This window comes from Ochotona curzoniae, unplaced genomic scaffold (genome assembly GCF_017591425.1).
Source record: "Ochotona curzoniae isolate NIBS_2020 unplaced genomic scaffold, NIBS_Ocur_1.0 patch47, whole genome shotgun sequence".
In the NCBI taxonomy this organism is placed as follows: domain Eukaryota; kingdom Metazoa; phylum Chordata; class Mammalia; order Lagomorpha; family Ochotonidae; genus Ochotona; species Ochotona curzoniae.
The window spans coordinates 1,426,200-1,444,295 of NW_024467025.1; the positions used below are offsets into that span (position 1 = coordinate 1,426,200).

General features: G+C 40.1%; 1 protein-coding gene across 2 annotated transcripts in view; it reads right to left on the reverse strand.

The window, feature by feature from the left end:
• Positions 1–11,241, reverse strand: part of LOC121168037 (conserved oligomeric Golgi complex subunit 6) — a 64,399-nt gene extending 53,158 nt beyond the window's left edge. The window contains exons 1-3 of one of the 2 annotated variants that reach the window (XM_040997804.1): positions 11,055–11,229; positions 8,854–8,997; positions 3,146–3,217 (exon numbers count right to left, since the gene is read on the reverse strand). In XM_040997804.1, the coding sequence (XP_040853738.1) occupies positions 3,146–3,217; positions 8,854–8,997; positions 11,055–11,207 (369 nt within the window). In that variant the 5' untranslated portion in view covers positions 11,208–11,229. Of the gene's footprint in view, positions 1–3,145; positions 3,218–8,853; positions 8,998–11,054 lie in introns of both variants that reach the window. The other variant, XM_040997803.1, reaches the window with a different exon arrangement.
• Between the last annotated feature and the right edge of the window lie 6,855 nt (positions 11,242–18,096).

The following is an 18,096-nucleotide window of genomic DNA, read 5'->3' on the forward strand; positions in this document are numbered from 1 at the left end:
GAGGACCTTGCCTGGAGTTCTCAATATACACATACGTAATGGTAGGGCTTACAGAGAGCAATGCTGCATGAGAAACTAATTCATGACTACTTTTAGTAAAAGAGAAGCAATAGAAGAAACTAAAGAACATGACTGCAAACTGAACCAAGAGAATATAAGACTTGTAAATGGGGTAAATAAGCTACTGAAGTACTGGTGCATAACTCAAAAGGAATATTCAAGATAGATACAAGATGGAGTCACAAATTACCTGCCAAATAAGGTTGCACCGGCAATTGGAGACAGCCCAATCTGAAGGACACAAGGCTGCCTCTGACAAAGAACATCAAGGATCAAGACGGAAAACTTAGGTTAAAAAATAAAAAGGCATTTAATTCTAAGATTAACCAAATTTGAACAGATAAGGGTAGCTGATAAGAGTCCCTGAAAGATCTCAATGAGAGAAGATGACAAAAATAAAGCAGTAAGCAAAAAGGAGTGGTTATGAGGCAGAGATAGATGCTCCATGTCTTGAAGGACATTCAGTGAGCAAGAATTATATACACATTAAGGCACCAGTGAGTGGAAACTATAAAGCAGACAAAAAGTGTGCCAAGAGAGTCAGTTGTAACAGAAAGGCTATCAAAACAAAAAGATCAAAATAGTGTTCATTCTCATTCTAGAGCAATGCAAGAGCCAATCTTTTGCTACTAGGCTTTCTACAATGGCCTCAGATCTAAATGCCAGACATTTTTGTTATTGCAGGTCTTATCCATGCACAAACTTTAGTCTCAGACTGTCAGATCCACATCTGCCTTCACACCTCCATGGCATCCTCATACCAACAGCACCATCCCACCCCTGGTGATGCGGTTTTGAGTCTGTATTTCTTGCAATCAAATGATGCGTTTGACAAATATCACTATTTTTTCAAAAACAGATTTGATCCTAGATCATTCAGCAGTCTTCTTAAATTCAGTAATAAAACTGAACACGATGGATCTCAAGAGACCCTACTGGAGCAATCACTCTTCCAATCCAGTAAATCTGGTACATCTAATTCCTAATACCATCTGTTTTATAAAGTCCCCCTCACTGTTGCAAATTCGACCCTTGTGCGATTTTTTTTTTCAAATATAGTATTTACTCATTTCTTCAATACATGTCTCTTCATATTTCTGAAAAAACACTTCACAAAATCAATACCAAAAAATACTTACTAGTTTGGTTTTAAATCCAGTCATCACTACACTGAGTGTATATTATATTTAATACTATCTGATAATCACTGAATACAACATTTCAGTACAATGCTGTGCAGTAAGAATTTAAAGCAGTTATTGCATATTTTCTGAGTCTCCATTTACAAACTGTATTAATTCTGCGATACTGTTTAATAATACTAGTGAAGCTTATTATCTGAAACAATGTTGATTTATCTTAAATATTAAGATTACTATTCATTAGGAAATACATGCCTCAAAATCTAATTTACAAAGCCACAATGAAAAAAAATAATATGTTCAAGATTACTAATTAAATTTTTATATCTCATTATATTAATATCTAAAATACTCCATATATTCAAAGTATTTTGGAAAATAATTAAGTGGTTAAATTAAACCTTCAAGCATGTATATTAGAAAAGGGGAGTGGGTACACTTTTAAATGCTTTATGAGTGAATTAATTAAAAATATCATTCAAGTGATAATAGTATGAGTGGATACTGTTAAGATTCCACTAACACTATACTCAAATAAATTAGTTTTAGGAAAAACTAAATAATTATCTTGAAAAGAATGCAAATATATAGTGCCTGGCACTATAACCGAGTGGCTAAAGTCCTCGCCTAGCACGCACCAAGATCCCATACAGGCACTGGTTCTAATCCTGGAAGGCCCACTTCCCATCCAGCTCCCTACTTGGGGCCTGGAAAAGCAGTTGAGGATGGCCCAAAACCTTGGGACCTGTACCTGCATGGGAGCTTGGAAGAAGTTCCTGGCTCCTGGCTTCGGAATGGCTCAGCTCCAGCCATTGTTGCTGCTTGAGGAGTGAAACATCAGATGGAAGCTCTTCCTCTCTGTCTCTTCTCCTCTCTATATGTCTGACTTTCCAATAAAAATAAATAAATCTTTACCAAAAAAATTATGATTTAAGTGATACTACTACTAAGAACACAAAGAGCTAACTAATCTATTATAATATTACAAAATAAACACAAGATTCTAATATAGAAAATTCTAACAAGTAGAGAAAAACCTAATTCAATGAAGCTAGAAGAAAATAAAGAAGAAAGAGATTGGCCCAGCAAAATCTCTAAGCAACCAAGTACATGCAAGAAAATGCCAATAATAATTAGCAAAGATTACAAGATTTTTATAGAATAATGATCCAAAAATTAGACTGAGACCATAAATTGACTAATCATATCTGACATATTACTAATATATCAAAATGTACATAAAACAAGAAAAAGTTAAAATCTGAGAAACAGCAAATTGACTAGTTCCAGAGAGATCACAGAAATAGCTTACAATTAATTTGTGGACCTCATAGATGAATGATTCTTGGTAGAATTGCTGCTGTTGTCAATGCTTTCAGGAGAATCTTCAATGTGTAAGCCTGGACTTTAAAAGCGAGGGCAGCAGACAGAGCCATGACTGAACATGAGGAGAAACTGGCTCTACACCTATTCTAGAATCACACGCAATAGGCTAGTGAATCCAATGGCTGAGGATGCAAACTAGAACTTTACTTCTGTCTTAATGAGTAGACTCAAAACTTCTGCAATTTCTTTTTCAGCAAGAACATGAATCAGCATTAAGATGGGCCTGTAAGGTACACCTTTAACTTGAATTTATTCTAATCCTTTCCCCAGAGCGAGGCATTCTTGCTGGACTTCTGGATATTGTAAAACTGAAAGTCCAAAATCTGAGTTAGCTCTCCACTAATGGAACAAAAGTACAAAGGCACTTGGAGATACTAAGAAGTCCTCCACAGAAAGAGTAAGAACAACTAGAGTTTAAAAAGTATCCTAGTCCTACTGAAACTTCCTACAGGGCATGATGCAGCAGATCCCACATATATAATTTACTTTTGTAACAATTTTTGAAAACTTATTTTGCACCAGAAACTATAGCAAAATCTGGCCACCCCATACAGTACCTGTAAGCGGTTTGTCATATCTTGACAACAGCTGCTCATTGCTTGAACATCTTCATTTATGCTTTCAAGTTCCTGAAAAGTAAAAAATTAAAAATAACATCAAATATCCTACACAATGTTAAACAAACAAATTTCATTTCTTAAAACAGAAACTAAATATATATTTCACCTCCATGAATTTTTTTCTTTGACAGGCAAAACAAGAGATCTCATATTTAAAATTAGAAATGAATAAAGAAACTAGTCCATGAGCTGTGTTGTGGCTTAGGGGATTAAGACACCATCTGCAGTGAAGTACCCCACATGGACACCAGTTCATGTCCCAGCAGCTCCACTTCTGATCCAGCTCCCTGATAATGTGCCTGGGAAAGCAGAAAAGCATAGTCCAAGTCCTTGGGGGCTCTGCAGCCATGCAGGAAGCTCCCAGCTCCTGGATTTGACATGGCCCATTCAGCAACTGTGGCCACTTGGGACATGAAGCAGGAGACGGAGTCTCTCTCTCTTCCTCCCTCCTTCTTTCCTTCCATTCCTCCTCCTTTATTTCTAACTCTGTCTTTTAAATAAATAGAATCTTTAAAAAAAAATAAAAACGAATCTACTTTCTTTAGAGGGTACGAATATAACACAAAAACAGTACATGCTTTTGAAAATATGAATACCTCCTTATTCAGAAGTTCTAAAAACGTTCCTATGACCAGAGACTCCACATATTTTATTTAGTTATATTCACTATTTCATAATGTACATACTTCAAAGCATCATTTTGCACAGTAAATGCGCAATTATATCTGTAAATTTATTAACATAAATTTGTCCAACAGAAGTACTCAGTTATGCATGCAATTGTATGATCAACAGTTACATAAATTATTGTACACATTTGTTGTATATAAACGTACATAAATTTGTGTACACATTAACAATGAGAATATGTGTGCATAAGTCTGTGAAAAGACGCCCTCAGAAGGCAAAAAGTCACGAAATAATACATTTCTTAGAAGAAAACATCCAATATGTACAGAAGAACATACACAAGACTACAGAATAAAAGAGTTACGGGTCAGGGCATCAAAAAGAATTGTTCTATTTCTGACACTGACTTCTCTGGAATGAGTTATTTATATATTATAATTAGTGGAAATAGGCGTATTTGAATAAACTAAAAACAGTACCTGAACCTATCTTGTTGCATACTAGATCATGCGAAAAATCTGTTAGGATCTCAGTAACCATGCTCCCTTTTGCTTTCGATCTCCAGCTGCCTCCACAGATGCATGCATTTAACTGGCCTCTATATCCTATTATTTATACTCTCTTAGTGGGAAATTCTCACCCCTTCCCTTGCTTTACTTTGGGTCAACAGCTATCTCTCACACGGACTGATACAAGCAAGCCTTGCAACACATCGCCTGATCTCTTTGTCCTTTATTAACTCTGTCTTAATATGAAAACATACTCACATTATAAAATTGTATTTAGCTAACTCTAAACTATCATCATCTTTTACCAAATTTGATTCAGTGCCATTCAACTGAAAAATATGCAAGGAAGGAACATTTTTGATGAATGGGCTCTTATCGCAGGCCCAGTTAACACAAAGCCCAGACCTTCCAATAGATGCACTGCAGTTCTGGAGCTGGTGCTGTGCCACAGGGAGTTAAGCCTGTGAGCAAAGGCAGCACAGGACAGACTAACTACTTGGGGCCCTGCCACCCACTTGGGAGAACAGGACGCACTGGCTCCTGATTTTAGCCTGGCCCAGCCTTGGCTGTTGCTGACATTTGAGAAGTGAACCAGCAGACGGAAGTTTGCCCCCCACCTCCTTCCCTCTCTTCCTCTGGCACTCTCTTTTAAATAAATAAAACAACTCTTTCTTAAAAAGCACCAGCTTTGTGACTGGAAAGGCCAATAGGGGCAAGAAATACGAAAGTAGTCAGGCATGTTATAAACATTTTGTGAGAACAAGTCACAGTTAGGAAACAACTGATGAAAAACACAAGCATAAATTTTAGTTTTAAAACGAAGAGTCATTTCCTTTCTCTCCTTAAGGTACTTTAATCTATAATCTTGGCACCAGATATTCCAAATGTTACTTTCTGTATTTTACTATAAATGGGATAGAAGTACAATGAAGCTAACTCCTAAGCGGCTTTGAGGTGAACAGTAAAAGCAACACGATTTCAAACTATCACTAATATCTACAGTAGAGAATACCTAAGCAAACTAATCTAATTAATTGTATCAACTAACTAATCTAACTAATCTAACTAATCTAACTAATTGTATCAACCCTGACTCCCAATAATTTACTTTAGCTTCAATGATATGCTGATAAATTTGAGCTGAAAATATAAATTATCCCTTTTAATATATGATGTGAATGCAGAACTACTAAATGTAATTCAAGACTACATGGCTTGTGAGGTCTGTTTGAATTTATAGTAAATTACCTTCTTGTTTTTCCCCAACTAAAAAAAAAAATCCCTAAATTACAGGTAGAAAAATAGAACATGATTATGATCAACTTTCTAAAAACGTTTTATCAACTTTTTACAGAACTGGAAAGTGAGACAATATGAATATCCTTCACTCGGCAATTACCAGCTCATGGGTACTCATCCATTTCTCTACCTGCTGTTAACCTCGCACATTCTCTTCCTCTGTCCTCTGTAAACTACTCTGAAACAATTTCAGCTACCATTTCAAGCATCTACCTATAAGCATGTACTTCCAAAAGAACTTTAGAAAAATAACAATATCATTTCACATCTAAACACTTAACTATAATCTTATAATATCCAAAACCTACCAGTGATCAAAAACCAGTGATATTTTTCAAATAGCTCTTTTTTTATATAAATTGTTTAAAAATCAAGTAAGATACAGTTTCTGTCTTTAACCTTCGTTCTCACTATTCCTATCTTTTTCTTACAATTTATTTGAAGAAACCAGCTCACTTGCTTATATAGTTGTCAACATTCAGGATTTTTCACAGCGCATTTTCACGGTGTTAGTACACCTCCCCAGTATTTCCTGTAAGATGGCAGTGAGATCTATATTCTTGATGATATTGCAGTTCAATTTTCTGGTAGAATTCTTGATGAGTGATGTGTGACTTTCTTAGGAGTCATATGTCTGATAGTTTCTCCTTTCTCTCTCCCTCTCCCCCGCTCTCTCTTTTTTTTTATTGGAAAGGCAGATGTACAGAGAGGAAGATCTTCCGTCCAATGGTTCACTCCCCAAGTGACCACAATGGCTGGTGCTGCGCCAATCTGAAGCCAGGAGCCAAGAACTTCCTCCTGGGTCTCCCATGCGGGTGCAGGGTCCCAAGGCTTTGGGCTGTCCTGGACTGCTTTCCCAGCTCACAGGCAGGGAGCTGAAGGGGAATCAGGCCTTCCGGGATTAGCACCCATATGGGATCCTGGCATGTTTGAGGCAAAAAACTTTAACCGCTACACTATCACACCAGGCCCTGATAGTTTCTCCTTGAAGAAGGCTAGAGATAACCAAGGGTTAGGTCAGTGACTGGCCACCCTAGCAAATTTGTCCATCTGATAGTGTCAAGATCCTCTTGGTAAGAACAGCTAAGGGCAAGGGCAAGGTGACGCTGACCTCTAGTAGAATGCTGGTGAACATCCTAAATAGGAGAAGACAGCCACGGAATTACTTAGCACAAAAATACTTCCAAAATAAGCTAGACCTATAAATTCAACAGTGGTCAAAAAATTTCATCTTCCAATTTTACCATTTCTCCATTTATTAACAGACATTTCCTTTAGGAAAAGTCTCTCATCAGTAACTGTGTGCATTTGTCACAGAATATAAGCACTCGAGTCCCTCCTTTTACTTCAGAGTTTTCAAAATCATAAGCTACAAATTCCCTTATATTTACCAAAGATAACCAATGAAGCTCCTGCTTAATTTTCAGCATCATTATAAACTCACTGGCACTGGTAAGATTGTTCAATGAGAAATGGCATTTAGAGACTACAACCTAGATATGTAAAATGCTATTTCTCTTCCTTTTTTCTATAAGTATTATTATTTTTTAAATTGGAAAGGCAGGTATAAAGACACAAGGAGAGACAGAGAGAAAGGTGTTCCATTTTCTGATTATTCCCCAAGTAGCCCTGATGGCCAGAGCTGAGCTGATCCAAAGCCAGTATTCTCCTCCAGGTCTCCCATGTGGGTGCAGGGTCCCAAGGCTTTGGGCCGTCCTCTACTGTTTCCCCAGGTCACAGAAAGGGAGCTGGATGGGAAGTAAAGCAGCCAGGACACAAACCAGCATCCATGTGGAATCCTGGCAGATACAAGGCAAAGATTTAACCACCAGGCCATCATGTCAGGCCCTTCTGTAAGTATTATAAGCTTTCCTTTCAGTGTTTCAGAGTATCAACCTTCAGTCAATGAAACATTATCAAGATGTTAAGAAAAGTTTCATTAGCACTCATTGAAACCATGTGTAAAACTTCTAGGACTCTGGCTGGCAAGGTGGCCTAGCAGCTAAAGTCCTGGCTTGGAACACGCCGAAATCCCATATGGGCACCAGTTCTAATCCCGGCAGCTCCACTTCCCATCCAGCTCCCTGCTTGTGGCCTGGGAAAGCAGTTGAGGATGGCCCAAAGCCTTGGGACCCTGCACCCATGTGGGAGACCTGGAGGAGGTTCCTGGATCCTGGCTTCGGATCAGCATAGCATCGGCCATTGCGCTCACTTGGGGAGTGAATCATCAGACCGAAGATCTTTCTCACTGTCTCTCCTCCTCTCCGTATAGCTGATTTTCCAATGAAAATAAATAAATCTTTAAAAAAAAAAAAACTTCTAGGATTCAGAGAAATATCATTACGTATTATAATAATATTATACAATAAAATGCAAATTTATTTTCTCCCTATGGCATGTTGATTACACATTAAAACATGACAAATTACTATGTATGAATTGGAGTAATTCATCATTGATGGTTGCTTGAGTAACCCAGAGGGCAGAGCTTGTTTTGAGCCCAATCTCAGGCTGCAACCTGGAAGGACTGAATTCTAGTGGGCCCCTTCGGCAGTGCAATCACAGCTCCACCAGCGAAGGGCTGAAGCTTCCCCAACCAGCCTCCACGTCAGGGGGAGTTTAAAATCCCCTGCCCCCTTTCCTCCTCGCTCTCCTTCCCCTGCAGCCCTCTCCTGCACAGCTGTCTTTCCACTACACGGGGAAGGGAGTCTCGTGACCATGATTTCCTGGAACACGCGCCATCTAAATTCTTCTATATATTCAGCTGAGGTATTCTTTCACTGGTGGTCAGCAAATCTTACAGTCTTCATGTGAGTATTTCACAAGTTATGATGGAGTAAAAGTAAATGAACACCAGTCCATTTCAAACAGAAAAGTGGTTATTCCAGAGAGGTATTCAATGGAAGGATATTCTACTACAAAGAACATTCAGAGAAAGTTATTTTTGTTGTTCTGAAAAGCCTAAAATTCTCAAAGAGAAATCTCATGTTAAAGATGTTACAAGTTTCTAAGAATCAATATTAACGTAAGTCGCAGATTCAGAAACCATACTAACCCCAAATAAAGATCCAGATGCAACAGGAGTAATTTTCTATGTGAACACAATATATTAATAGCAAACATCAACTGAAAAAAAACTTAGCACAGAACCAACCTTATAGTAAGGTCTCAATAAGTGTAAAAAAAGAAAAGAAAAAATTTACATACCTCCTTCACTTCTTTGAAAATGCTTACAAATTCTTCATTGATGGATAAACTTCTGCGTTCAATATCTCCACGTAAATTTCTCCGTGTACGCAAACTATTTTCAACAAAAAAGGCTGAAAGTGCCTTGAGAGCTTCCAACATCTCCTACAGAATTGGTGACAGAAGAAAGTGAGTGGAACTGATTTCCTAATCTCAAACCAAAACCTACTGAAATCACTTCCAAATTACTGGGCTCCACTGTATAATCAAAAAACGACTGGGTCACCTTCAAATTACCAGAAGTCTTATTTCTGGAACATAATAGTACACATAACGACAGGATCCACTACAGAACTGACTGCAATTCCCAAGAGTGGAAATAAGCTAAGTGTCCACCTGGAAGTGACTGATCAAATAAAATATGATTGATACATTTTAAAAGGAAAGAAAAATCTTTACTTACATGAGTTTTGAGAAACAGCAGCTTCCAGGAACTTATAATATCTACTCCTTAGGAATACAAACATGCACATTTATTTGTGCATGCATAAACTATGTCTGGAAGCTTCCATACCATCAGTACCACGGATAGCCTCCACACCAGGAACTACATGCAGAGAAGCAGAACTTAGAGGAACTTAAGAGATGAAGATCTCTCCAAAGTGACTTCTGAACTAAAGCCTCCATGGTGGGAACGAGCCACCCAGAGGGTAAAGCCTGTTTTCAAACGAAAAACCAAAGAAGACTGCAATCCAGTAACACAAAGCCATGGGAAACTATTAGAGGTTTAGGGCAGGCGGGTCATGTAATTTATGCTTTAAAACTTCAAAAGTTTATTCCAACATTGTGCATGAATGGTGGCAGAGGGGCCAGAAAATAAGTATATGCAAAAAGATTTGTCTTTTAAAAAGACAAAATCCAATAGTTTTAAATCAAGATGAAAAGGAGAGATTGCAAAACATTTTTTTTTTTTATGGCAAGGCCTGGGCTACAGGATTTGTTACTGCCTTGAATAACACATACAAAAAAGGGTCAAAACAAAAAAATTACTTGTATGATTTCTGCTTGAGTGAGTCAATGCTAACATTCTTTACTTAAAAGAAATTAATATTCTTTACTTTGAGCAAAGAAAGAGATCTGTTTATGTCTTTACGATATCCATCAGGTGTGCACCTGAAGTCACAAAAGAAACAAAGAGTTTTCTTGCAAAGAATATGGATAGAGGAGAGAGCTGTAGGGTCAAGCCCAGGATTTGCCAATAGCACCTCCAATTCTACAAATACAAATTCTGACCTCAGTGTAGTCAATAAGCTTACTCTTCCATGTTTCCAATAGCAATTGAATCAAAAAAAAGAAAGCTATTACAACTGCACACACTCATTGTGCAGACAACAAAGCCACAAACTAAAATGTCCTTTGATTACAGTCTTGAAATGCCCTAGAGTTTAAAGTTGTCAGTAAACGATCAACAAAATCACACTGACTACACTGAAAGTTACGGCTCCACCAGGTACTGGGTCTGAGACCTGGGCCTAGCTGCTTTCTGCACTCCTTATTTCTCTCATAGGTAAAAAGGGGAGAGTGCTACCCAGTTGTACCAATGAGATCAAACATCACCACTTTTTACATTTTAACAGAATGTAATTCATAATACCCTAATTCAGCAGTTATCTCTGAAACTCCAGGCCATAGCACCCTTCTTTCTTACACACTGCAATGTTACTTTTCTACACACAGGGGTCAACCTCTCATCCGCAGCTTATCTTCAGCGACCCTGTATCTAGAAAGCTCTCACTTTGGCTCGTTTCCTCCTGCAAGCTTGCCATGACCACTTTCCCAGGAGCTCAGGGGAGACAGCTGGGTCATCACGCAGTTTCAGCAGGTGCCTGGGAGAGCCCGCGATCTTCGCGGTCCAGGAGTCCTGCAGGAGCCCACACACCACGGGTCAGGGCGAGCAGCAGTGACCAGCTGCAGGTGGACGTGCTCGCCATCCACCTGCCAGCCCCACTGTGCTCCTGAGGCACTCAGGGACCCCTGCTCGGCTGGCCAGGGCACACTTCTTCCGGAGCTTTCCCCCAGCCGGTCCTCCAAGCGGAGCAAATCCCGAGAAGCCCCCAGGCCTCTGCGGAGGCTCCCTGGCCTCCCGGGCCACGGGACCAGCTCCCTGGACTCCCTCCGGGCTGGGGGCGGACAGGAGACCCCGCGCCGGCGGCTACGGCTACCTTGTCGTTGTCCAGCCGTGTCTCCAGGATCTTATGCAGCTTGCGAGACAGCGGGTTGTTGGACTGAGCCGAGATGCCGCCTGGCCCGTTGTTGAGGCCATTGGCAGCCCCGGCCGCAGGCACGGAAGCCACTTCCCCACTCGTCTCGGCCATAGCGCCACCACCACTCCTCCCGCTCCGAGGCCACCTCAGCGCCGGCTCCTCAGCGGCGGCGCGCGGACTGCGCATGTGCGCGACCTGCCGCGCATGCGCCCCGCTCCCGGAAGGCGGGGCAGCCCTGCTGGGCCGGCTGGAAGAAGATGCTGAGAGAAGTTGTGGGGAGGAACGCAAGGCAGGGCAAAGCCCGTCAGTGGGAGGAGAGTGTGTATTGTAAGTACAAAAGTACCTTTAAAAGGCATTTTGCAATCCTGCCTCTATAGAACTTTGTGCTATTGACAGTGCATATGTAAAATACACCGAGACCTGAACCTGACCGTAAAAGTTGATTCTGATTAAATACACCATATATGAGTCCGTTTTTAAAAATCAGGTATTAAAGGCATACCATGTGCCAGGTATTCTGTGTTGAAGGTTATCAACAAAAGCTTATTTGTAGGCACCTGTTCCATGACTGTGAAAGTTGAGTCCCCTCGTGTCAGCTGGGCAACAAATGCATCACCAACTTGGCTTCTATAATCCTCGTGTCCCATCTGGGTTGCTGTAACAAAATACTATCTCTTAGTAGTTTATAAATGGCAAATGTCTGTCTCACAATAACGGAGGCTGGGAACTGCAACTTCACAGTACTGGTAGATTGTGTGTTCTGTGAGAGCCTATATCCTGGTTCGTGTTCAGTAACATTTTCTCTGTAACCCAACTCAGCAGAAGTGAAGGGTTCTAAGGCCCTCTGCAGTCTCTCTTCCACCTGCACTGAACACAGGCATGGAGCATCCACACTCATGACCTCCTAAAAGCTTTAGTCTTCTGCTGCCATCATCGCACTACTCTTTCGGAAATGTCTGCTTTCCCAGACCCGCTGAAATTCTGATTGTCTCTTCACATTCCACTCAAGGATCAGTTCTCTACAATTGATTTACAAGCATATTACAGGATTATACATAAATATATTGATGTGTTTGTTGTTTTCCTAATAAGCATTAAGTACCAGAATAGTGGGAACAAGTCACTCATTCTTGCCTTCCAACCATCTAGCATTGCATCGTACACAATAAATGAGTTTGTAGGAAACGTATTTTCTAGTAAAACATTGCATAGCTTTCTAGTTTTTTTTTTTTTTTTGCATCAAAAGAAACTTATTTGGGGCATTGTCCAAACTCTTACTCATTTAAAGGACTAACTATTCTAATGTGTTTTTCTGTTCCACTCAGGTTCAACTCTTTCTCTAGCTGTATTAAATTCTTTCCTCAAAATCATGTTAAGTATTCACTTATTTGTAAAGTGATCACCAACCACCCTTCCCGGTCCTCTACAAAGTCTTATTCAAGAAATGAAAGAAGCAGGGATAAATGTGATTGTCTTCATTTCTGCAGCTGTCACAAAATTCTTGTAGAAGTTTCATCTTTCACATTATTCCTTTGCCTTTAAGTATTATAAGCTAACCAAAATTCTTAAACTGCTGAGAGGATTCAAACCATCACACCAAAGCACCTGGCCTTTCGTGTTTCAGCCTGCATTCAGTGACTGCAGTTTCCTTCTAATTTTTCTCCAGAACCTCACAGTCCGATTAACTACTTAGGTATTCCATTGCGTCTTCCCTTATTCCTTCCTGCCTTTACCATAAACAAAAATACACTTCTGCACTCCAGTCACTCACACAGTTACATCACTCCCTTTTCCATCCTTTTATGCAGCACCATAAGAAGGTAAAAGCCGGCAGTTCAATGGACCGTTGTTGCCACCAAGTTCCCTGTCTCAGGACCCTCACACTGTTACCACGAGGCACAGGCTGTGCCAAGCAGAGGCATCTGTTCTTACACTTTGAGGAGGTGACAGACAACTTAGAGTTTCTGGGGCAGCATCAGTCATGGTCCAAAAGTTTTGAGACAAGAGGAAAAAACTGCAAATACATAGTTTAGTAAGAGGAGCCCTTGTTACCCATCTCCATTTCTCACTAGATCACTTGTGAGGGGATGTGAGAAAGTTTGTGAAAAAAAAAATAGATTAAAACATTAAAATAAAAGTTACAAGTTTTGTTTCTCAATACCAGCTCTATCAAGTTGAAGACATTTTAGCAAGCACTTATAGTTTTATCTGGAGAAAAATCAATGCCCTTTAAAGATATTTTAATATTTGGAAACAAAAGGAAGTCAGAAGGAGCCAAACAAGACTTGAAGGTGGATGCCTAATGATTTCCATGGACATTCTTACAAAAGTCATGTCTGGTGAGAGGAATGATTATGAACAATGATAATGATCTAACTGATAAAGGATTCCCATGTAACTCTCTGCTAAAACTGTAACTAACTTCCTCAAAACCCTCTACCCATAACCAGAGGTTATTATCCTTTTACCGCCCCCCCCACCCCAGAAAGTCAATAAAAGATGCCTTGAGTATCCTCCAAAATGCTACCATAAAGACCTTTGCTCCTGAAGTGTTTTGCTTTACCCAGACTACCTCCACTTCTAGGGGCCCTCCACTTCTAGTTGCTTGGACAAGGCTTTGTCTTCAGGATCACACTGGTGAGGTCATGTGTCACTTCCTATTACAGTTTGCAAAGAATTGTTTTGCTTTCTAGTCTTGAGCCCATGTATTAAAATTGCTGCTGAAAATTTGGCTCCTGTCTGCAAATGCCACAGGTATATTACTTCAAGCAGCTACCAAGGAAAAAGTTCATTTGCCTTTAATTTTTTGGTAAGAATTGAGTAAGCTGAACCAATTGCTGTCTGTGGTATTGGCTATTGTCCTTGCTGTTTTACTGTCAGTTCATCTCAGGAAGGGTATGAGCAAGATTAATTTTTCTTGGCAAATTCATGGGAATGATCTGCTGCAATAAGTTTCACCTTGAACATGGTTCCATCCCTTCTTAAATGAGTCTGTCTGTGTGTAAACTGTTGATTTGTTTGGGCATTGCCCTCACAAACTTTTCATGAAGTATTAGTGATTTTATTATCATTCACCTCAAGTTTAACCTCAAATTGGATGATTGTTTCTGCTTTGGTTTTAGCAGCGTTCATGGTCCTCTGAAAGGAGGCTTTGTCAAACTGATGCTCTGTTCTTTTTAATTCTTCAAGCTATATCATGTTCATACATACATGTAATAACATGCTGCTGAGAGTTAATTTTGTTGCAAAAAAAATAAAATGTTGTTGGTTCACTCCCCAAATATCCAGAATGGCCAGAGCTGCATCAGGCCCAAGACAGGAGCCAAGAACTCCATTTGGGTCTCCCACATGAGGAACAGGGATTCAAGCACTTGCACTATGTTCTGCTACTCTGCCAGATTAATTAACAGGAACAACCCATGGACTCAAACTAGCACCCTGGCAAAGGATGCAAGTGTCTCAACACAAGCTTTACTTGCTATGCCAACAATGCTGGCCCCTAATTTTGGAGACTTTATAAGTTTACTAGGACAGCAGAGAAATGGAGAGAGAATGAGAGAGAAAGATCCAGATCTCCCATGTACTGCCTGGGACAGCAAGGGACTGAGTCACCCCCAAGGAAAGGGCTAGAACTCTGAGTAGATCCCCCATGTGGATGACGGGGATCCACCCACTTGAGCAATCACCAGCTGTTTTCCAAGATGTGCATTAGCAGGAATCTGAAATCAGAGAGGCAACTCTAATTCAGATACGGAGTAGGGGTGCCCCAGGCAGCATCTTAGCCAAGATGCCCATCCTTTCTAAACTATCTGTAGCTCTTTCCCATAATGGAACACACATTAGGATGCATGAACTTCAAAGCTATGTGCTCCTTTTTTTATTTCTGGAAAGCAGTTTCCTGGGTAACTGGCAATATTGTGTGTGATGTGGAAATTATTGTCAATAGGCGATAACAGAAGGCGGCAAGAATTTAAGAATAATTCTGGATTAATTTTAATAGAAGCCTTTCTTCATGATGGGTGAAGTCTAACATAGTTCCAGCTTTTGTCAATACACTAGAGGCCGACATTTGCTTGTGTTTGACAAACCGAGTGCTCAGCTGTGGTGGGAGCCAAGCGAAAGGAAAGACGTACTGTTGAGTTTATAGCCTTACTACCATTTTACTTCGTTCATGGGCCCAAATGAGGAAATGTGAGGGTGGCTGGAGAGTTGGCTGACTAGCATCCATATGATTGATCATGTTGTTCAGTTGATAATTCAGACCACCCATTACAGAAGAGACCTATGGTAAAATATACATTCACATTAAAAAAAAAAGTCACAAACTGAATGCCAAGTGAAGCAGCCAGTGATTTCTTTTCCAATCCTTTTTCGATGCCAATGAACCAGTGTAGGTTCTCACCTCAGTCCTACTCTCCCAGGAAGCCAGTTAGTACCAGGTACTGCTTGATGGTTTCCTGTCCTCTGTCATTCAGTCACATCTGTCATATAGACCAACACCTCTAGCAGATCATTTTTACTTTGTGCCAGAATTTCAAGCATTGATACTTATAATATAGCTTTCAATAGTTTCTTTTATATGTAATTAGGGACCTTCCCAGGAGGTCAAAGAAAGGGTTAAGTGAGGGTAACAGAGGGATTAAAAAAGAACGTTGAAGAAAGCAGGCATTAAAGTGCTGGTTGGAGCACCCATATCTCCACTCAGAAGACCTGGTTCAGTACCCAGTTCTGGCTCCAAATTGAAGGTTTCTTTTAGTGCATACCCCAGGAGGCAGCAATGATACCTCAAGTTTCTTTCACTCATGCATCAGTTCTGGATTGAATTCATGCCTTCCCCACCCTAGGCCATTCTGGAATTTTCTCTATATCCTCCCTTCCCTAGTATCACTAGGTATTGTTTAAAACTTTTGTAGTTCGGTAATTTTTATATCACAATGTCAGCTGTTGTGAGCATCTTGACCCGGGCGGTTAAGTACAACTACTTGCTTTCTACCCATTATGATTTTGTTATCACATTTCACTTTAGATAGATGTGATTCCTGCACGAAAATAGACATATCAATGAGTGGAACAGATTTAAAACCTCAAAAATTAGTGCACACATCTACAGTCAAATAATCTTGGACAAACATGCTAAAATTGATCACTGGAGAAATGATCATCTCGTCAAGAGATGCTATTGGGGAAATTCCAGAAGTGTGAAACAAGAGCCCCTACCTTACCTCTTATATAAAATAAAAGTCTATTCTAAATGGATAAAATGTCTAAATCTGTGAGCTGATATTATCAAATTACTAGAGGAAATACTGCAAACATTTGGAAGAAGCAAAGACTTCTTGGATGTAAGCCCAGAAGCATAGGAAGTGAAGAGGAAAAACAGACAAATGGGATTTTATGTCACACTAAAAAGCTTCTGCACAGCAAAGGAAATAAGTAAGCCACTGAGAAAATAAATTTAGCTAACACCCATAGTTCAGTATGAACCAAAATCATGGTTACTCCCTCAATGTGTTCAAAAATTATACACATATATTACCTGGACTGTTGCTGCTAGTAAGTAGCAAGGGTAATGTGGAATCTTGCTGAAATCTGACCCTGTCGTAGGATTGGAGATGATGGGGTAGGAAATGGTGCAGACTCCCTTAGGGGAGGTCATTGCAACTTTAAATGCACTGCCCAGGTAGCAGAGGTGAGCTGCACTGACTGCGAGGCAGGCCTGGTGAGGGGCTGGGGATATGAGTAGCCTGAGTATTCTGAAGTTTATCATGAATCCTCATTCAAGTTCTACAGTCTAAATCCCCTTTAATCAATGCCCTAAATCACACATCAACTATTGGATGATGTTGTAAATTGACTAACATTGGGCAATGTATTGGATAAATCTTGGAGATTTTTCCTTTTTTGGTAGGGGAGAGTTTCTCTCTGTTCTGCTGTTTTAAGGAAAAGATATTCTTTTGGTAGTGACAGTAGTCTTTGGGTTTCATTTTCAACATTCAGTCAAAGATTAAGAAATTTGAGTTTGTCATTCTCAGCACTTTTTAGAATTGTACAACATATCCATTCATTCCATGATCTGAATTTTCATGTTCTTAATCATACATCAATAGCTGTACACCCCTCTCAGAGGGTCATCACTAATAGGCCCATTATTCCAGAGTGATCACGGGTGATTATTGCTAACCAGCATCACAGTCATAGGCTGCCCAAGTCCCATCCTACAATACCAGCTGATTTTACAGGCTTCAGCGCTGATCAAATCAAGTAACAAACACTGGATTGGCCCATATTTTCCCTCAAGGGTTAGTTACTATTTCAAGTAATGAAAAAAATCCTTGTGGACACAGCCCATCCCTTCTTCTCTCTTCCCTTCCACTTTCCTTCCTCTTCCCCACCCTCCACCCTTTCCCTCCCCTACCTGGAAGTCTGCATCCTGCCACCATGGCAGGAGAGGTGTCCCTTCCTGTTCCCCCTCTCCACCCCTGCTCCCAGTCCTACCCTATTGTAATAGAAGAACCTACTAATATCTAAAAAAAAAAAAAAAAAAAAGAAGAAGAAGAAAAGAAAAGAAAGAAAGAATCCTTGTGGAACAAAGGGAGGCCATGTACAGTAAAAGTACAGCAAAAATCTCACCCCTAGAAGCAGGACCTTGAGGACAGCATTGAACAAAATCTGAACCGAAATCCAATAGCAAGTTCTATGCATTGCAGCTCTCATGTTCACCCTGGCACTCTTGGCTTGGGAAATTGATGCTGCCCTACAAATACCACCTCTAAGAACCGTGTGCTACATTGCCAGTTTCCTTTTATCCTTGGACCTCTATTAAATCTGGTTAGTGGAATCTAAAGCGGATGTCAACACATTGGATTCTAGAGAAGCTGAAAATTTCAGGATGAAATGTTTAGTTTCAATCTTAGCTGTTTCATTACCCCTGGGGGCGGGGGGTGAAGGGGAACCTTATACTTTTTGGTGCTTGAGCTCATGTACATTCTGTCAGGCTTGT